Source organism: Lagenorhynchus albirostris, chromosome 21 (assembly GCF_949774975.1).
Source record: "Lagenorhynchus albirostris chromosome 21, mLagAlb1.1, whole genome shotgun sequence".
Lineage (NCBI taxonomy): Eukaryota > Metazoa > Chordata > Mammalia > Artiodactyla > Delphinidae > Lagenorhynchus > Lagenorhynchus albirostris.
The window spans coordinates 1,720,465-1,739,819 of NC_083115.1; the positions used below are offsets into that span (position 1 = coordinate 1,720,465).

Here is a 19,355-nt window from a genome sequence, read left to right on the forward strand (position 1 = left end):
TCCAGTTCTCTACATCCTCACCAACACTTGTTATTGTCCGTCCTTCTGATTACAGCCGTCCTAGTGGGTGCTGGCAGCATTTTTATAACAGAAAGTAGCAGTTACTATACTCTGGGCAAGCGTATTCTCTGACGAACCATAGGACCCACAGGACCCGATCAACCACAGGCAGTAGAATAGGGATAATACTGACAATACTCCCTATCCCACTGCCTGGGTTGCCCTCCCTGACAGTTAAGCACAGTGGTTCTCGAAATGTGGTCCCCAGACTGGCAGCACCAGAATCACCTGGAAACCAGTGAGAAATGCAAACTCTCGGACTCCACCCAGACAGACTGAGTCAGAGCCTGTGGGTCAGGGCCCAGCTCCCTGTGACTCCAGTGACTGTGAGGCCTGTGCAAGCCAGGGGCAGGCAGCTGGCTGCACAGCATCTCTGCCCCTCAGTCAGCTTTAACCCCCTTACTGGTGATGATGACTATGCACCAAATCCTTCATCCCCTGCAAACAAGGATGACAGTGACCAAGGAAAGAGCTACTTGAAGGATTCAATCATGCAACTCAAGTGGAAGGGCTTGACACCTTCCAGTAATGAGTGACAGATACTGTTGATATAAAATGTTCACAATAATTAATTTTGGACACAGAAAATCCAGCTGGAAGGTAAGTAGGAATTTCACAAGCACCATCCAAGGCAGTAACATAATCTCCATCATACTTGATATTTTAAACGTTCCTTATCCATTCAAAATTTCAAAGAACGTGCAAGCTCGCTGGGAAGGGAATGGCACGGGAGCTTCACAGAGCAATCATTTGAAATGGTAGAGATGCCTCATCAGTACCAGTGAAATACACTGCAATACTCACCTAAAAAAGCGAGTACTACTGCTTGTTTCTTCCGTACACTGCAATTTAAAAACCTCTCTACACACATTTCTTACAAGCTTACACATTTAGGTGTTAGGGAAGCCTCTTTGTAGCTCCATTTTTGTTACTTCCTTCAGATACTGGCCAGACTCGCTGCTTCTTTGCACCTTGGCCTGAAGCCAGGCTCCCATCAAGCCCGGTTTGCTCTGGCTTAGTAACTCCTGCCAGGCGGCCAGGATAGGGAGCCGCTCACTTGTGCACACGGATGGAAGAACCACGGGTCAAAGCAGCGAAAACCTCACCATCAGAGCGGAACCACTGTTAACTCTTCCATCCGATCCTTGACTCCCATACCTCACCGACTGCACTGGTTTTTACAGCATCTCTCTTGTCTGAGATGTCGCGGTGTCTCTGAGTAGATTCAAAACCTTCTGGTAAGTGTCCAGGACGTCCTGAGCGGTGGGTCTCTCTGCAGGCGTCTGGCTCTTACACGCCTTGTGAATATCAAACAAGTGGAATCGGACCATGTCGCTCCCTTCTACGTGCCCCAGAAGGAAACTGGAGACGTCTGGAATCTTCCAGATGTCGATCTTCTCGTCATACGCGGGCATGAGGTCGTCGTGAAAAGGCACGTCCTCTCCGTAGGGCCACAGCTGCTCTGGGGCCACGAAGTCCCCGTGAAGCTCCCGGTGGCCGCACTTCACCAGGGCCCCGGTGCTGCGGTTCACCAGAGGCAGGGCGTCCAGGTCGTTGAGCACGATGCTGAAGTTGGCGGTCAGCAGGTACTGGGACAGTGTCTTGGGCAGGTCGCTGGAGTCGCACATGACCAGCGTGCCCAGGGGGCTACGGTGCAGGAAGTCGATGATGGCCACGTAGCCCAGGGCCAGCTGCAGCCTGTGCTGCCATGTGTTCGTGCTCCGGTACTTGGAGAGGTTCAGCGTCGCCTCCAGGCTGCTCAGGGAGCCTAAGGGGTGGTACTCGGTGAGGATGCTGTTGTCATCCTCACAGTAGCCCAGCAGCGTGACAACGTGCTCACTCTGCAACGACTTCAGCATCCGCAGTCCGTGCAGGAAGTCGTCTCTTACCTCCAGCCTGGTGAGCCGCGACAAAGCCACCTTGCGTTCCTTCCACTCGGACAGAAACACCTGGAACACAGCCACAGAGAACGTCAACCCGGAACCCTTGTCAGCTGGTGAGCCAGGAAGCAACACGGCAAATGCCTCTCAGTGTCAGACGTGGTGCAGAGGACACAGACATTAGCGAGGCACAGCCTGTTCCAAAGACTTGCTCATAAGCAGGACCAGATGCCGGGTGAGGCAAATGCCCTGTCAGGGCGAAGGCCCAGCGCGGAGGAGGCTGGGCAGCTGGTCCGGGTGCTGAGGGCTGTCTGGAGAGCCCACGGGAATGTCCTGGAAGCTGGTCTGTGGGATGACGGGGCTCGCAGGCCAGCTGTGGAGAATGGGGGGCACTCCCAGGAGAGGGGACGGCACGAACAAAGGCAGGGAGTAGCAGACAGACCAAAGCAGGGCAGCACAAAGCGGGGGCGGGGCGGGAGAAGGCTGGAAAAGTGGTGAGTGGAGAGCTGGAAAACCCCACACAGGGACCGAGCCCAGCCAGCCCATCACACACAACGCCACCATTCGCTTTAAAAGGTGTCAGAGCAAACCACAAACAGGAACGACTCTACGCAAGGAACACATTTTTACACGGTCCGTGGTTTTGTGACTTCAGCTGTAACAGCAGGAGCTGAAGGGGCACACACTGGACCTGCTGTCCTGGCACACAGCTGGCAGAGGAGCCGCTGTACCGCACAGCCTTGGATTCCCATTTCTATCAGCTGGCAAAGAAGAACCACAGGGGAATTCCCTGGCAGTCCAGTGGTTAGGACTCTGCGCTTTCACTGTCATGGGCCCGGGGTTCAATCCCTGGTCAGGGAACTAAGATCTGTGAGCTCTGCGGCTTAGATAGATAGATAGATACATACATAGATAAATAAACAGATAAATAAATAAAGTGGTATGGAAAAAAAAAGAAATAAGAACCACTGATCTTCTGCTCGAGTCCCCAAAGGGAAGGCAGAAGGTTGCAGAAGAGAAAACAGGATCCGGGTCAGGACTCCACCGCACCAGGTGGCTCCTGACCCCGTGGGCTGTGTCCCTCTGGCTTCCTCTTCTTCATTGTTAAAATAAAGCTAACGAAAGCAACTTGGGGCATATTTATCAAGAGCCTTTCACATTAAAATCTACAATCTATCTAAGGCAACAATCTGAAATACCTAAAAAGCTCTAAGAATAAAAATCTGGCATTATTTATAAAAGCATAACTGGAAGCTATCCATCCATCAAAAATCGGGGAGCAGTCCGGTGATGCAGGACCACTCAAGGAAGGTTACAGGGCTCAGCAAAATGCAGACCCTGATAGGGTTTTCACAGATAAAAGTCACGTTACAAATGAAAAGGATACAAAGTGTTTTCATACCATTGTTCTAACTGCATAAAACAAGGCAAAATTACATAGGAATTGAAGGATTTTTGCTGTTCTCTTTATATGCTTTTTTTTTTCCTTCATACCTTTCGGTATAACTTTTCCAGAATGAATATATATTACTTTTATATTTTAAAACATTTTTTTAAAGAACTAAAAACTATTATTTCAAATGGAGGTGGGCTAGAGGACTGTGAAGATTTATTTTGGGCCTGAGAAGGGAGGTTCCTTAATGGAAAAACCCTTTAACTGCTGTTGACCGTTTATTCAAAAGAGAAATCTTTCAAGACCTTCTCAAAAACCCGAATTTGAGAAATTTCACTACGGATAATTTCTATTAAGAAGCCATATTTCTCTGGCTGCTATAGTCACTGTAAGTTTCATGAATATATATTTTATTTATTTTTATACAGAACACATTTTATTCTCTCCCTAGATCTGCACCAGCACTGTATTTGATCTCTGACTCCAATATAAAAATCCTGTTTCTGGGCTTCCCTGGTGGCGCAGTGGTTGAGAGTCCGCCTGCCGATGCCGGGGACACGGGTTCGTGCCCTGGGCCGGGAAGATTCCCACATGCCGCGGAGCGGCTGGGCCCGTGAGCCATGGCCGCTGAGCCTGCGCGTCCGGAGCCTGTGCTCCGCAGCGGGAGAGGCCACAACAGTGAGAGGCCCGCATACCGTAAAGCAAAACAAAACAAAACAAAAACCCTGCTTCTGTTAAACCCATCACTCCCTTGGGCTCCCCTCCTGCTCGTGTCGGCACCAGCACTAGCAGACGGCTTTGGTGTCCAGGCCCATTTTTCATACAAAACAGTAATCACTTTAGAGAAGCTGCCACGGTTTACGCATTTATTCAACAAGAAACGCGGGAGACGTTCGGCTACAGGCCTCGTGACTTCCTCCTGAACCCTCGTTTATGACAAATCCATTTTTGTGCCTCAGATAAATGAAAGCTTAAATACTACTTATTATTAAGTAGTATTAGTCTCTGGGATCTCTCACAAATATCTGAAGCCTCCAATATTACATATTTGCAAGTTAAAGGTTAAGAATCATTTCTCAGAAACCAACTTTACCTTTTGTTTTTTAGTTATAAAAATAATCATGAATACTTTTCTTGGTAGAAGTTCAAATACAGGAGGAGTAGAACTCCTTCCTCTGCATTTACTCCCAACCCAAAGGAAACTAGCTAACTATCTGGCTGGTAACCTCCCAGTTTCTCTATGCGTTTACATGTATTAATGTCCATTTATAAAATAGCATTGAGTTTATTATGTAAAGTGGGAATATGACAAATATATTGCAGGTGGCTTTTTTCATTTAACAGATGCCTCAGAAATCTTTCCGTAATGTATATATAGATCTAGGTCATTCTTAAAGCTGCAGAATATTTCATAGTATGGGTGTACTACTTATACTGGTATATTTTCAGTTTTACAGATGATCATTTCTTTTTTTTAAAACTAAAGTATGATATAATAAAAATTCATAAAATTTGGAACAGATGCTGTCAGAATGGATTAGGTTCTTTTTTCTACACAGCTCTATCATTTTACATAAACATTTAATAAGATCTTATGTAATCTATTTTTAAAGACTTGATAGACATTTAAACTATTTCCCATTTATTTCCTAGTAACAACAATTCTGCAATGAATAGCCTTATATTTACATCTCTGTGCACATGTGCAAGTGTTTTTAGAAGCTAGGTAAGCAGATGCATCACTGAATGAAGACGAGGTGCTATCAGGACCCTTCAAAGTACCAACATGTACTCTCACCAATCGTGTATAAATCTTGTGTTCTAGAGCCTTAACCACACTAGGCGTTACCAATCTTGGTAATCTGTGCCAATCTAATGGTTGAAAAACATTTTCCTGTTCCAATCTGTATTTCCCTGATTAATGAGACTGAGCACTTTTCACCCTCTGGGCATTTCTGTATTTCTTCTGTGGAAAGTCTGTTCATTGTCCTTCATAGTATTTTCTCTAGTGTTGTTTGCTTTGTGCTTATTAATATCTAGTTCTTTATATATTATTCATGTGATCCTTTATTACAAATGTAAAGACAAATTTTAGAAGATAATTAGCTTATGTGGTCTTCTGTAGTACAATGTCAAATCTATCTTCATTCATTTAACAAGTACTTATTTCAATTAAAAAAACTGAAATAAATCCCTGCCCATATGAAATTTACATTCTAGTGCAGGAGGCGGACAAGAGAGAAAATAAATAGGAAGTGTGTAAAGTACATTAGAAGGTAAAACATGCTTTGGAGAAAAATTAAGCAGGGAAGGGTTTACAGCTTTACTAGCTTGGGGAAGCTCTCACTGGGGTGAGGCTCGAACAGGAGCCTGAAGGAGGTGGAGCATGGAGCCATGTGGCATCTGGGACCATGTCCCAGGCGGGGAGGACAGCAGGGTAAAGGCCCTGGGGTGGGATATGTCCACGGGCTGCAATGTCTGAGCAGGGGGAGGGGAGCAGAGGCTGGGAGAGGCCTTCAGTCGCCGAAAGGACTAGCGTGAGACAGGGCACCCTACACGGAGGAGCTGGCTGCTGTGAGAGCATCTGAAGGGGCAAGTGTGGAGGCAGAGAGCGCACTCTGGAGGCTGCCGAGATAATCAGGTACCAGGCACAGAGGCCTGGGCGGGGAGGGGGCCGAGGAGCGGCCAAATTCCAGGTCTCTCCTGCGTGTGGAGACACTGCAACTTGCTGAGGGACTGAACGTGGCTGTGGAGAAAGCAGGATGACAAGGGTGCCTCCCTGGGCGGGGAGGGATAAATTAGGAGTTTGGGATGAACATATACACACTACTATATACAAGACAGATAATCAACAAGGACTTGCTGTGTCGCACAGGGAACTCTACTCAATACTCTGTAATGACCTATATGGGAAAAGAATCTGAAAAAGAGTGGATACATGTATATGTATAACTGACTCACTGTGCTGTACATCTGAAGCTAATACAGCATTGTATATCAACTCGACTCCAATATAAAAGAAAAATTACATACAAAAACAAAGAATGCCTCCCGGGTTGTGGTGTAAGCAGCTGGACGGATGGGGTTGTCCTTAGGGTGATAGGGACGGTGAAGGAGGAGCCGGATAAGGGGATGGTCTGTGACATACTCAGCCTGAGAAGACATTCAACATCCAAGATGCGGGGTAGGCAGGGGGTAGAAAAGTCCAGAGTTCGTTCAGGGGATAAAGATACGGGGCTGGACGAGGCCACGCTGGCAGTGCGCACAGAGAAGTCCAAGGCTAAGAGGATGAGGAGGTGGAGCCTGCAGGGGAGACCGAGGGGCGGACGCTGCTATGTCATGCCACACCTGCGCTCCCGCCAGCCTTCCACAGTAAAAACAGATCACACACGGCCCTTCTAAGGGTTACACAAAACGAGAGGGCGACAGAGTAAGGGCTGAATCCATTCTTCTGATGGGAGCCAACTCAAATGTTATGGCTTTTTAACGTACCATACCTTAATTTTAAAGGAAAAACCACGTAACCAAGAAAACTCTGCTGGAGGGTTGCGCGGCTAAGTACACAGATGCTGCACGGGGCCACACCGCCTCCACTCCCCCAGGTGGACACGAGTGGCCGGGATGGTGCCTGGTGTCCGCAAAGCACGGTGGAGTGTCTGCCCCCGGAAGCACCGGTTCTACTGCAGCCCTTCCTCCTCACGAGCACTGCTGCCCAAGTTTGTGGTTCAGAAAACAGGCAGCTCTGAGACGTGGCGGCTGCTGTCCTTGAGCGGCTGGCAGAAAACGTACCTGTCCGTTCAGTGTCATCTTGGGTTTAAAAATCCAAAAGGGCTGAACCCACTGTCACCTGCAGGCATCAGACGGGACAGCGGGGAGGGGTAGGTGAAGGGCCTTCACCCTGGGCTCCAGCTCCTTCGAACATCCGAGCTGGATGTGCTGCGTTCATAATCAAAGGGCAGAAGAGGAAAAGCAGGGGGGCAGTCGGCCTTGCCCCCAAACCAGCTGCAGGAAAAGATCTGTGGCCCCAGCAATTCCAAACACAAACCAGAAACACAGCCTGGGGAAAGGGGGGAGGGTGGTGTGCTTGTATAGTGAGGAAACTGTCAAAGATAAGCCAGTATTTTATTTTACGTGGATTCAGCCAATGAGCCTTTGTGTTCAGGCCCCTAAAATTTGCTCTATGAACCTGCCACGGGCTAGACTTGCTCTATGAACCAGCCACGGGCTAGGTGCTGAGGACACACAGGTAACTGGTGTCTGTGCCCTCAGGAAGCTTGCATTTATACGAGACAACAAACCAGATGCCAGATGGGAGGGTCCAAGGCAGGGGGTGAGATGGGTTTAGAGAGGGATGTCAGGGAAAGCCTCTCAGAGAAGTGACATCTGAGCTGAGATCTGGACATGAGGAGTCGGGCAGATGGGGAGGAAGAGATTTCAGGCTGGGAAAGGCCCCGAGGTGAGAAAGGGCTTGTCTGATCAAGGAACAAAAGAAAGGGCAGGGTGGCTGCAGGGTGGGGTGAGGACCCGGACTGGCCTGGGTGAGTTTAGGAGGAAGGTAGGGCCCGGGTTTGGGGTTTTTCCTAAGGATGCTGTGGGTTTTAAGGAAGGGACATGTGTGGTCTGAAGTGTGTCTGCAAGACGCCTGCCTGGGGCTTGGGGAAGGGCACAGGTGGGCAGGGAGGCCGGTTCCAAGGCCAGGGACAGAGGGGTTACCCAACAAGTTGGGAAATGTTTTGAAAACATACCTGATGGAAATTGCTCTTGGCCTAGTCAGGGGGAGGGGGTGAGAGGACGCAAGCTGACTCCCTGGTCTGGCCGGCGCCACTGGGGGGAGTGCTGGCATTTACTGAGACGGGAGGGCTAGGGAAGAACAGGCTTCAGAGGGGAAATTACCAGGAGTTCCACCTTGGTCACACTTAGATTCTCAAGAGACTTCCAAGTAGACAGGTCAAGTACAGGTGGATACACAGACCTGCAGCTCAGGGGAGAGGGATGGGCTGCAGGTATCAAGCTGGGGGTCGCCAGCCCATAAAATGCATTTAGAGCAATGTATAGATTAAATCACCTAAGAGTACATCCCAAGAAGAAAAAGAAGGGGACCCTGGAAGCCACCGGGAGGAATAAGGTTTCTCAGCCTCAGCACCAGGGCCACCTCGGGCCGCGCAGCCACCTGCTGGGGATGGGGCCGTCCCCGCATGGCAGGGTGGTCAGCAGCGCCCCTGGTGTCTGCCCACTGGACGCCCGTGTCACCTCCCCACGTCCAGCTGTGACAGCCACACGGGGGTCTCTACTCATTGCTAAACGTCCCCTGAGGAGTAGCCTCGCCTCTGGGCTAAGAACCGCTGCTTGAGGCAAGAAGAGCGAACAGGAGAAGCCAAGGGGAGAGTAAATAGGAAGGGCTGCCCAGGGGAGGAAAACCAGCAAGTCGAGGAGCCCGGGCTCCAGGAAAAGTCAAGTGAGAGGCAGGCAGAGCAACATCTAGCCAGGGGTCAGCGGGAAGCTGGGTGAGAGTGTCTCCCTGGAGGTTGGTGTTTGGGAGCCTCTCAGGAGGAGGATGGAAGGGTGGATGGGTGAGGAGGAAGCAGAGGGGAAGCAACAGGGAATCATGGGAAGAGGGTTTTCTCTTTGAACGCGCGAGCGTTTGTGTGTAGCCAGTAGGGACCACCTTCAGAGTGGGGAAGAGCGATGATGTAGGGAAGGGGGAATCATTTAAAGGGAACTTGTGAGCAGTCAGGGACGACCCCGGAGCTGGAAGGTTTGTAGGTCGGGTGGGCAGATGAGGACAGGGCCTCTGGGTGGCTTCTGTTTTCACAACATCTTAGTAGCAAGATCACCAGCTAAGGAAACGTCTAAGGAAACAACGAGGGGGTTGTTAAAGGAAACGTCTGTCTCAGAGAATGGGAGGAAAAAGTAGCTAAGGGAAAAGAGCCTGACCCCTGGGCTGTGCTGAGGTTTGTGGTCGTGCCGGAATGGCAGGGTTGTGACGTCCCTCTCTGCCTCCAGGACAGCTGCCCAAGTGCAGATACACAGCTGGCGTCAACCGGGTGTGGGGCTTTCCCCGCCAGGCAGGATGGAGACAGAGATGCAGGGAGATGTTGCCAGTGTCTGCGCCAGAGTGACGTGGACACAGCAGCAGAATCTGCTGCTGGGTGAGTCGGAATGCAGACAGGTAGGAGGGTCAGAGAGAGAGAAGGGGGTGGGATCAGCCCACCGAGGCCCCGAGGAGTTACGGAAGTCGGGGCGCCAGGAGGGGCGGGGTGGAGGTCAGACAGGGATGTCAGGAACTTTGGTCACAGAAATTCCTATTGAGAAACTATGCCCCCAGAATGGGTGCCAGAGAGGAGGGATGCCCACGTAGGCGGGGTGGCCGCAGCAGGATTGTGGGAGGAGGTGCCTACACGGAGGGTCAGGGGACTGCCCTGGGCTGGACCATGCACAGGCCCTGGGGTCCCAACGGGGCAGGACAGATGGGGCTCCCAGTGGAGCTGACATCTTGCGCTCAGAACACCTGTGACCCAAGGGCAAGTTTCAGCCAAAGAAACAAAATCTCAGTGTAACAGCCCTTTACCTTAACAAACAAACCACATTCCACATTGTTGAATCTAGTGGGCTGGGTGTCATCTGCGAGGTTCCGTAAAATCAAATCTGTCCTCAAACAATAATCTGCCACCATCGAAGCTACTCAAAAACATCCTTCAGGGTAAAAAGCAATTCCAAAAAAAATTCCAAAAACGTTCTGAGCGAGCACAGCAGCATGGAAGCAAGCGGGCAGCCCTCAGGGTCCCTCTCCGAAGGAGACAGAAATTACCTGGCTGTGAGTCCTCTACTGCTCCCCTCCCTGGTGACCGCTTAGCCCAATGCTGTCAACACCCCCCAAATCTCCATCCCCGCCCCCGAGTGCCAGACTCGTACACCCGACTGCCCGTGTCCCTGCCTGGCCACCTAAACGGCTCAGGACGGTCACCTCACACTCACAAGGCCTCCCCGAGCAGGTGACGCAGACCCTGTCCTGCCTGCTGCCCCAGCCGGGCGCCTCCGTCATCCCCTCCCTTACACCCCACGTCCAGTCTACTGGGACGTCCTACCGCCCCCACCAGAACCCGCTGATTTCTTACCGTGTCCGGTGCTGACACTGTCGAGCTGTAGCCACCTGTCACCAAACTCCCCGCGAGCCCGGCCGGGTCTGCTCTGCACACAGGCCAGCAGTCCTCCCCTCCACTCACGCTGCCCGAGGTGGTGCCTGCGGCCAGCACCCCTGGGGCACCCTCACCTCTGACGCCTTCCTCGCATCCTGCCTCTGGTCCTGGACAAGCAGGCACATCCCACCCAGGGGCGTCTGCTGTCCCCATCTTTCTTGCTGGGTCATTGTCCCAAGTACCACACCGTTCTGACCACCTGGAGTAACAAGCCCGCGGCTCTTCCCTTGCCCCACTGGCTCAGAGCACGTCACTAACACAGCCTCCTACGCACCTGTTTCTTGTCTTCTTGACTGTCTGACTCTCCAGCCGGCTTCAAGGGCCTTTGTTCTGTCCACTGCTGCACCCCCAGCAGTGGGATCAGCCCACCGAGGCCCCGAGGAGTTACTGAAGTCGGGGCGCCAGGAGGGGCGGGGTGGAGGTCAGCACCCACTACAATGAGCACCCACTACAATGAGCGGGCGAATCTGAAGAAACCCGTTACCTTCCCGTCACCTGGCTTCATGGTTTCACCTCACATTAATTCCCCTCCCTTCTTCCCTCTGACTCCCCCCTTCAAGGTGAATCCTTTCCCCATTCAGCGACGCAGCTGTCTATCCAGCTGCAGCCCTGCCGTCACTCGCTGCGTCCTCACAGAGGGTCTGTCCTGTTCAACACCCTTCACTGGCTTCTAGAGTCACCCTGTCTCAGTGCAACCACTGCGGAAATGCAGCCCATGACACGGGGCTCTGGAAGCTTCCACGTGAGAACTGAATTCGCCCCTTTGCTTTCTCTTTTTAAAATAAAAAATTTTTAATCAATATAATACCACTATAGAGTTTGAAAAATAACGAAAAAAGCTGCCCCAAATCTTCCTTCACCATAACACACTTTCTATCATTTCAATATTTTTCTACATATATAATCTTGCAGATGAAAACTGCATATTGCACAGTTTTCTATTTTGCTTTTCTACTTATCATAATGAGAGCTTTTGCACGTTGCCGCAGAGGGTTCCTAACTACACTTACTGGCTGTAGAATATTCTACAAGTGGTTGGACCATAACTTAACCGTTGCCCTGTAGTTATGACTTCTAGTTTTCTATTACTGTCAACAGCGAAGCAGGGTACTCCTTGGTGCATCTAGCCGCTTCCTTCCTTCGCCTCCCTCTATAAGATAATGTCCCAGCTGGAGGCACTGGCGGCCACACGATGCCAGCCCCCCTCCCGCTGGGCCACTCGCTGCCCCGGGCAGTGAGCCAGGGACTCACTCTCTTCACGGCTCCTTCCCCGACACGCTTCATCTGCCTCACTTCTGTCCTCAGCTGCTCGCAGGACAGCCACGGGGAGCAGTTGCTCGTCGGCCCCATCCTGAAGTGGCCGTAGGGACAGCGCGTGGGGTCCTCCGTGGAGCGCCGGGGCGAGATGAAGAGCCAGTCGAGGCAGAGGTAGAGGAGGGCGTTCATGAGGGCCATGGACAGCAGCAGTCCCACCACCGGGGGCACGTCCCTGGGTGGGGGCCCTTTCCTGCCCTCCTGGGGCCTCGTCTCCATGGCGCTGGCTTCTGCGAGCTCCTAAAACAGTGAAACAGGGAGTATCACGGTCCATCTTATTTCAGGAAGGACTGAGGGTGACACAGCCTCCCGGGCCTCAGGGTCACCGTGAGGATCAGAGAGGGTTTGAGAGCAGCCTTGCACCAAACGCTCGATGCCAGCCCCTCCCAGAATTGTTGCTTCCTATTACAGCTTCGAGCAGAAGGGAGTCTTGGGTCTGACTTTGTCTCTGTCTCCCTGCAGCTGTCTGTGCTGAGTAGATACGCACTGAACAGTTAGTAAGATGAAAGCAAACTGTGGCTTTGTTAGTCCAGTGGGGTTGGGGCAGGAGATGGACAGGAGAGAAGCTGGGGTCGGGGTATGGCTGGGACTCTGAGGGGTTGGGATGTTCCTTGCAAGGTACTCAAAAGCCCCCTGATGTTTTTGAGAAGCAAAGGTGTGAAAGGTGCCCCAGGGTGGGAGGCCCCAGCGGGAATCCAGAACGAGCACTGATGAGAACGCAGGGCAACACGACCAGGGGGAGACGGGCGGGCGCACAGGTGAGCACCACGGTGAGGCAGGGGCGCTCGCCATCCAGTGGGCTCCCGTCTGGGAGCAGGTGCGAGGGCCGGGGTGGAGGCAGGCGTTACCACCCGGTTGCCTCGGTGGAGGGTGGGGAGGGACCTGGACATCGGGAGCGGGACACTCAGGGTGCCTGGGGCGGACGCTGGTTGCCACGTGCAGGGAGCATCACTACCCCGACGAGCGACGTGACTGTACCACTGTGCGCTGGCTTAACCACAGCACTGGGGCACACGGGACACCACTGACGGCACAGACCCTGTGCCAAAGCCCAACAGCCAACGTGCAGGCCTGGCCCCTCGGCAGCACCTGGCCTGGCTGGCTGACCACTCCCTCCCTCCTTCTGAAAACGCTCTGCACTCGGCTCCCAGGAAACCACTTGCAGCTGGGACCTGGCCCCCACTCTCGTTCCCGGGGTGGGGAGATCTCCATGACCATCCGCTGAGCTCCAGGTGTGAAGCCCAGACCCAGCCTCCCCAGAACTCCACACCTGCCTTCCTGACACCTCTACTTGGAGTCTGGTGGACAACTCAAAAATAATATTTCTCCTTTGCAATAAAAAGACAAATAACTCAATTTAAAAATGGGCAAAGGACTTGAACAGACATTTCTCCAAAGAAGATATACAGATGGCCAACAGGCACATGAAAAGATGCTCAACTTTAATAGTCACCAGGGAAACGCACACCAAAACGACAAGATCCCACCTCACATCCTCTAGGATGGCTATAATCAAAAAACCAGGCGGTAACAAGTGTGGATGGGAAACCCTCATACATTGCTGGTGACAATGCAAAATGGAGCAGCCACTGTGGAAAACAGTCTGAAGTCCTCAAAGGTTAAACACAGAGTTACCACCAAATCTACTGCTCGATATCTACCCAAGAGAACTGAAAACATACATTCGTGCAAACACTTGTACATGAATGTTCACAGCAGCATTATTCATAACAGCCAAATAGTGAAAGCAACCTAAATGTCCATCAGATGATGCCTGGATAAACAGAACGTGATGTGTCCACACAATGACATAGTATTCAGCCATTAAAAGGAATAAAGCACTAATACATGCTGCAACACGCATTGAAAACATTATTCTCAGGAAAATTAACTAAGGGAAATAGCATATGATTCCATTTATATAAAACTCCAGAACAGGGAAGTCCAGAGACAGCAAGTAGATCAGTGGTTGCCAGGGCCTGGGTGGAGGCGGACATGGGGAGAGGTAGTTGATGTGACAGGATTTCTTTTTGGATGATAATGTTCTGGAATTAGTGGTGACGGTTGCACAACCTTGTGAATATACTAAAAATCATTAACTGTACACTTTAAAATAGCAAATCTATAGCCTGTAAAATATATCTCAACCTAATTTTTAAATTGAATTATAGTTGACTTACAATATTGTATTAGTTTCAGGTGTACAACATAGTGATTCAGTATTTTTCTAGATTATATTCCATCTAAAGCTACAGCAAGTCCACTACCTACGAACGAGTTCCATTCCAAGATAGTGTTCGTTAAGCCCAACAAAGTTAGCCTAGGTACCAAACTAACACAATCGGCTATAGCACTGTACTGTAATAGGTTTATACTACTTTTCACACAAATAATACGTAAAAAACAAACACCACAAATACAGAAAACATGTTCAATCTCACGGTAGAGTCCCCTGAAAAGCCAGTCGTCCAGTGCAACAGCTGGCATGCAGGGGCTGGCATCGAGGGACAGGCAAGGAGAGCGACTCACAGGAGGAGGGAGAGCAGGCGGGAGATGGCAGAGCTGAAGGGTCGTCAGCAACAGGAGACGGAGCGCAAGCTGCCGTTTCACTCACGCCTGACGATGATGGAACGGAACACACGATCGCATCTTTGAAAGCTCGCAACTTGAAGGTTCATGTGTAGGGGACTTACTGTATTACAAAACAATGGCTGTATTCCCTGTGTCGTACAATTATCCTTGTTGCTTACCTATTCTATACATAGGAGTTTGTAACCCTTAATCCCATACCTCTACCTTGCCCCCTCTCTTCCCTCTCCCCACTGGTAACCACTGGTTTGTTCTCTATATCTGTTTCTGTTTTGCTATATACATTTGTTGGTTTTATTTTTAGATTCCACATATAAGTGACATCATACGGTATTAGTCTTTCTCTGACTTATTTCACTAAGCATAATACTCTCTAGGTCCATCCATGTTGTTACAAATAGCAGAATTTCATTCTTTCTTATGGCTGAGTGATCAGAAAACCTGAATAGACATTTTTCCAAAGACAATATGAACGGCCAACATATGAAAAGATGCTCAGCATTGTTAATCATCAGAAATGCAAATTAAAACCATAATGAGATATCACCTCACACCTGTCAGAATGGCCATCATCAAAAAGACAAGAGACAATAAATGCTGGAGAGGGTGTGGAGAAAAGGGAACCCTCCTGCACTGTTGGTGGGAATGTAAATTGGTGCAGCCACTATGGAGAACAGTGTGAAGGTCCCTCAAAAAACTAAAATTAGAACTACCATATAATCCAGCAATCCCACTTGTGGGTATATATTCAGCAAAAAAAAAAAACCCACTAATTCGAAAAGTTACATGCACCCCAATGCTGACTGCAGTTCTATTTACCATATAAATAGACATGGAAGCAACCTAAATGTCGATCGACAGAGGAATGGATAAAGAAGACGTGGTATGTATTTTTATGTATATATAAAATCTCAACATTAAAATATAAAAATACTTCCTGGGCTTCCCTGGTGGCGCAGTGGTTGAGAATCTGCCTGCCAATGCAGGGGACACAGGTTCGAGCCCTGGTCTGGGAGGATCCCACATGCCGCGGAGCAACTAAGCCCGTGTGCCACAATTACTGAGCCTGCGCGTCTGGAGCCTGTGCTCCACAACAAGAGAGGCTGCGATAGTGAGAGGCCCGCACACCGCGATGAAGAGTGGCCCCTGCTTGCCACAACTAGAGAAAGCCCTTGCACAGAAACCAAGACCCAACACAGCAAAAATAAATAAATTAATTAATAAACTCCTACCCCCAAATCTAAAAAAAAAAAAAGAAAAGGGAAACCTTTAAAAAAAAAACAGAAAAGGGAAACCTTTAAAAAAAAAAAACAACTTCCCAAACTCAACTCTTCCCCTCAAATCTGCTGTTTTCAGTGTTCACAATCTCAGTGAGTGACAACTGTATTCTTCCAGTGACAAGGCTGCAGGTGAAGGGTCAGGAGTGACACTCTTCTGCTGAGCAGGGAATTTTAGAAGTAATGGACCCTTCTACGGGTCAGTGTACTCTTCCTAATGAGAAGAGAACACGCTGCTTTGCTCATCCCTGCCGTCATGACGAGGTGCTCGAGAGACCCTGGCTCTACTCGACTGCTCCAGCCTCATTTAACAGCTCCTTTCTCGAGACGATGCCACATGCTCACCCGCCACCTGAGTCCTGTCAGCAACGTCCAGCAATGCTGCAGGGAGTTGTCTGCTCACCTTCCTCACCGAGATTCCGGGCCCACATCTTTCTCTCCACCTCTCTCCCTCCAGGCATCTTCCAGGACTCCTGTGGACATGATGACGACGTTCACCACTCAGGCCTCACGGTCTCTTGAGCTTCTTCCACCGATGCCTGATTCTTAGAAGGTGACCTTAAAGAAATGGGCAAAACCACGGCCATCTCTCCTCTGTAGCATTTAAAGTGACCAAGAGTGTGTCAACTTAGACCTGAGGTCAGGGAGCAGAGAACTATTTTCTGCAAAGGATCAGACAGCAAATGTTCAGGTTTAGGGGCCAGAAGCGGGAATCGAGTGGCCACGGCACCGTGATGAGCGGGGTGAGAAGCAGTGGTGCCGAGCGACCAGGTAACTGTCAGAGTTATTTCATCTCGTTGTCAGCAGCAGCCAGGCCATGCTACACAAGTGAGCGAGCATGACTGTGCCCCAACAAAACTGTGTTCATGGAAGCTGAGATTCGAATTTCACATGCCACATGTTCTTTTGATTTTCCCCCCAACATTTAAAAAAGTGAAACGCATCCTCAGCTCACAGGCTGTACAAGAATGGGTGGCGGGGAGCAGCCAGCCAGCCCAGCTTAGGTGACGGCATCCCTCTGGATGTCGTGGGCCCCCCTTCCATTCCACGCCTTCCACGCGGTCTCGTCCCCGCATGTGGCTCTGGCGGCTGTGTACACGCCGATTGTTTCAGGTCTCTTCTGTGGCCTGGCTCTTTCTCCTACACTTCGCTCAGTTGGCCTCTCAAGGTCTGCAACATCCATACCTGAATTCTGTCTCTCCGGTCGCCAGCATGCCCACTCCACAGGGTTCCCCTCTGTGACGGGCACACAACCAGGTGACTTGATTCTTCCCTCCCCGTAGCCACTAGACCAACCAGTCACCACCGACAGTCACTTGTCTCTGCAAAGCTCCCAAATCTGCTCACACCCGATCCCCCCGCCCCCGTTCCCCCGCCCTGGTCTAAGCATCACCTTCCTGGGCTTCTGCAACGCTTTCCTACGCACTCTCCCACTGCTTTCTCTTTTCCAATCCATTTTCCTCACCGACTAGGATCTTTTTTCTTTCCTGAAATGTTTCAAGCATAAAGAAAGTTAAAACGTAAGATCATGAGCACCCATCCAGCTTTGTCAAGTAATACTGCATCCCCTTGTTAAAGAAATAACCTATTACAAACATGGTTGAAGCCAGGGGCCCCTCGCAGTCCTATTCTGCTCCATCCCAAGAAATAGTCCCCATCCTCAAGTTGGTATGTCAGTAGTTCTCAAACTGTGGTCCCTGTACCTGCCGCAGCACCACCTGGAACTTCTGAGAAATGCAGGTTCTTAAGTCCTTGCCCCACACCTACTGCACCAGAAACTCTGAGGTGGAGCCCAGACATCTGTGTTAACACACGTGACGTGGGGGTGCAAGCTGAACTTTAATAATTTCCATGCGTGCTTTTTATTCTCACCACATGAGTATGTACCCATAAATAACAACACATAATACACGTATGTTTTCAAACTTTATATTAATACAAGCAGTGTTGTACTGTTCATCCCTCAGTAACCGCAGGGGATTGGTTCCAGGACCCCGTGCGAAAACCAACATCTGCGGATGCTCAAGTCCCTCATCTAAAATGGCGTAGAATCCCTCTGTATCGGGGATGCAGGACACAAAGTCCTCTTATGACTTGCATTTTTAAAAGCCCAGCATTATGTTTTTGAGGTTTATCGAAGCAGATACATGACGCTCTACTTCACTCTTTTGGATTGGCTATACCGCAGCTGGTGATTCAGGTTTGCACACACTTCCTGTGTACATGTGGAAGGTTTACACAGGGTCTTTTTTAAAAAATCATTTTATTTATTTTTGGCTGCGTTGGGTTTTCATTGCTGCGCACGGGCTTCATCTAGTTGCGGCAAGCAGGGGCTACTCTTTGTTGCAATGCCCGGGCTTCTCATTGTGGTGGCTTCCCTTGTTGCGGAGCAGGGGCTCAGTAGTTGTGGCATGTGGGCTTAGTTACTCTGCGGCATGTGGGATCTTCCCGGACCAGGGCTCGAACCCGTGTCCCCTGCGTTGGCTGGCAGATTCTTAACCACTGTGCCATCAGGGAAGTCCCACCCACTTCTTAAAGAAGTCATTCACCCACTCTATCACCTTATGGTCTTTTTTTAAAAGATTTATTATTTACTTAATTTGTTTTTGGCTGCATCGGGTCTTAGTTGTGGCATGCAGGATCTTTCATTGCGGCCGCGGGCGTCTTTCTAGTTGTGGTGCCCAGGCTCCAGGGCGTGTGGGCTTTGCACTTTGCGGCAAGAAGGCTCTCCAGCTGTGGTGTGCGGGCTTACTTGCCCCGCGGCATGTGGGATCTTAGTTCCCTGACCAGGTATCGAACCCGCATCCCCTGCATTGTAAGGAGGATTCTCTACTACTGGACCACCAGGGAAGTCCCCTCCTTTTTCTTTTAAAGGCATATTTCTGTAGTATGTTGCCCAGAGTTAGGGAAGAGGCTGTAAGGCTGAGGAAATGTTCTCGCCCAGAAATAAGCAAAACGACACTGAAAGCTTCTACAAATTAAGAAATAACGATTAAAGGTCCAGGTGGGTAGGAGAAATTCAGGCACTGTTTAGACACAAAGGATTTCTGACAATAAGAAAAAACTGGCAACAGGAAAAAAGTGGTTCCCACTGCTATACACTCACAGCTTAATTTAAAAAAAAAGAAAAGCAATGGAACAAAATTGGTTTTTACCAGCTACAGAATAATTTACACAACCAACCAGAGAAGAAATGATGAATTAGTGCCCCCTCCCGCCCATACAATTTTGGTTAGAATCCCATTTTGCCAACAAAGCACAGGTACATTAATTATTTTAAATATTCCGGATGCCTGCTTAGCCTTAAGGTTCTTTAGTAAAGGTCAAGCAAGGGTGGAGAAGACAAGACCACCAAAGAACACGGCTTAACCCTGCTTTTTAAAAAGGGGCAGCAGACGATTCCAGACCTGGAGGCGGTGGCAGCGCGGCACCAACACAGGCAGGAGCTGAAGCCTGTCCCGGCGGCGTGTCCGTCGGCTCAAGTCCAGCTCGGGCGCCGGGCAAGACGCAGCCCAGCTATCCCCGCGCCCGCCCGCCGCCCCTACCTGCCGACCCCTCCCCCGGCCCGCCGCCCCTACCTGCAGTCCCGGTTCCCGGTCTGGCTCGCGGCCTCCTGCGCCTGCGCGGCCGGAAGCGCGCCCAGCAG

The 19,355-nt window shown here is 50.3% G+C and overlaps 1 protein-coding gene across 6 annotated transcripts; it reads right to left on the reverse strand.

Moving 5' to 3' along the window:
- Positions 1-690: 690 nt before the first annotated feature.
- POMK (protein O-mannose kinase) lies at positions 691-19,355 on the reverse strand. 6 transcript variants are annotated; one of them, XM_060136480.1, is made up of 5 exons: positions 19,288-19,355; positions 17,103-17,196; positions 16,113-16,267; positions 11,781-12,083; positions 691-2,009 (listed from the first exon to the last, which is right to left on the reverse strand). In XM_060136480.1, exons 4-5 carry the CDS (start codon positions 12,060-12,062, stop codon positions 1,239-1,241), a joined length of 1,053 nt encoding a protein of 350 aa, XP_059992463.1. In that variant the 5' UTR covers positions 12,063-12,083; positions 16,113-16,267; positions 17,103-17,196; positions 19,288-19,355; the 3' UTR covers positions 691-1,238. The 6 variants fall into 6 exon arrangements, with proteins under 6 accessions (XP_059992463.1, XP_059992462.1, XP_059992461.1 ...); XM_060136479.1 differs by lacking the exon at positions 19,288-19,355 and adding an exon at positions 19,117-19,251; XM_060136478.1 differs by lacking the exon at positions 19,288-19,355 and adding an exon at positions 18,305-18,805.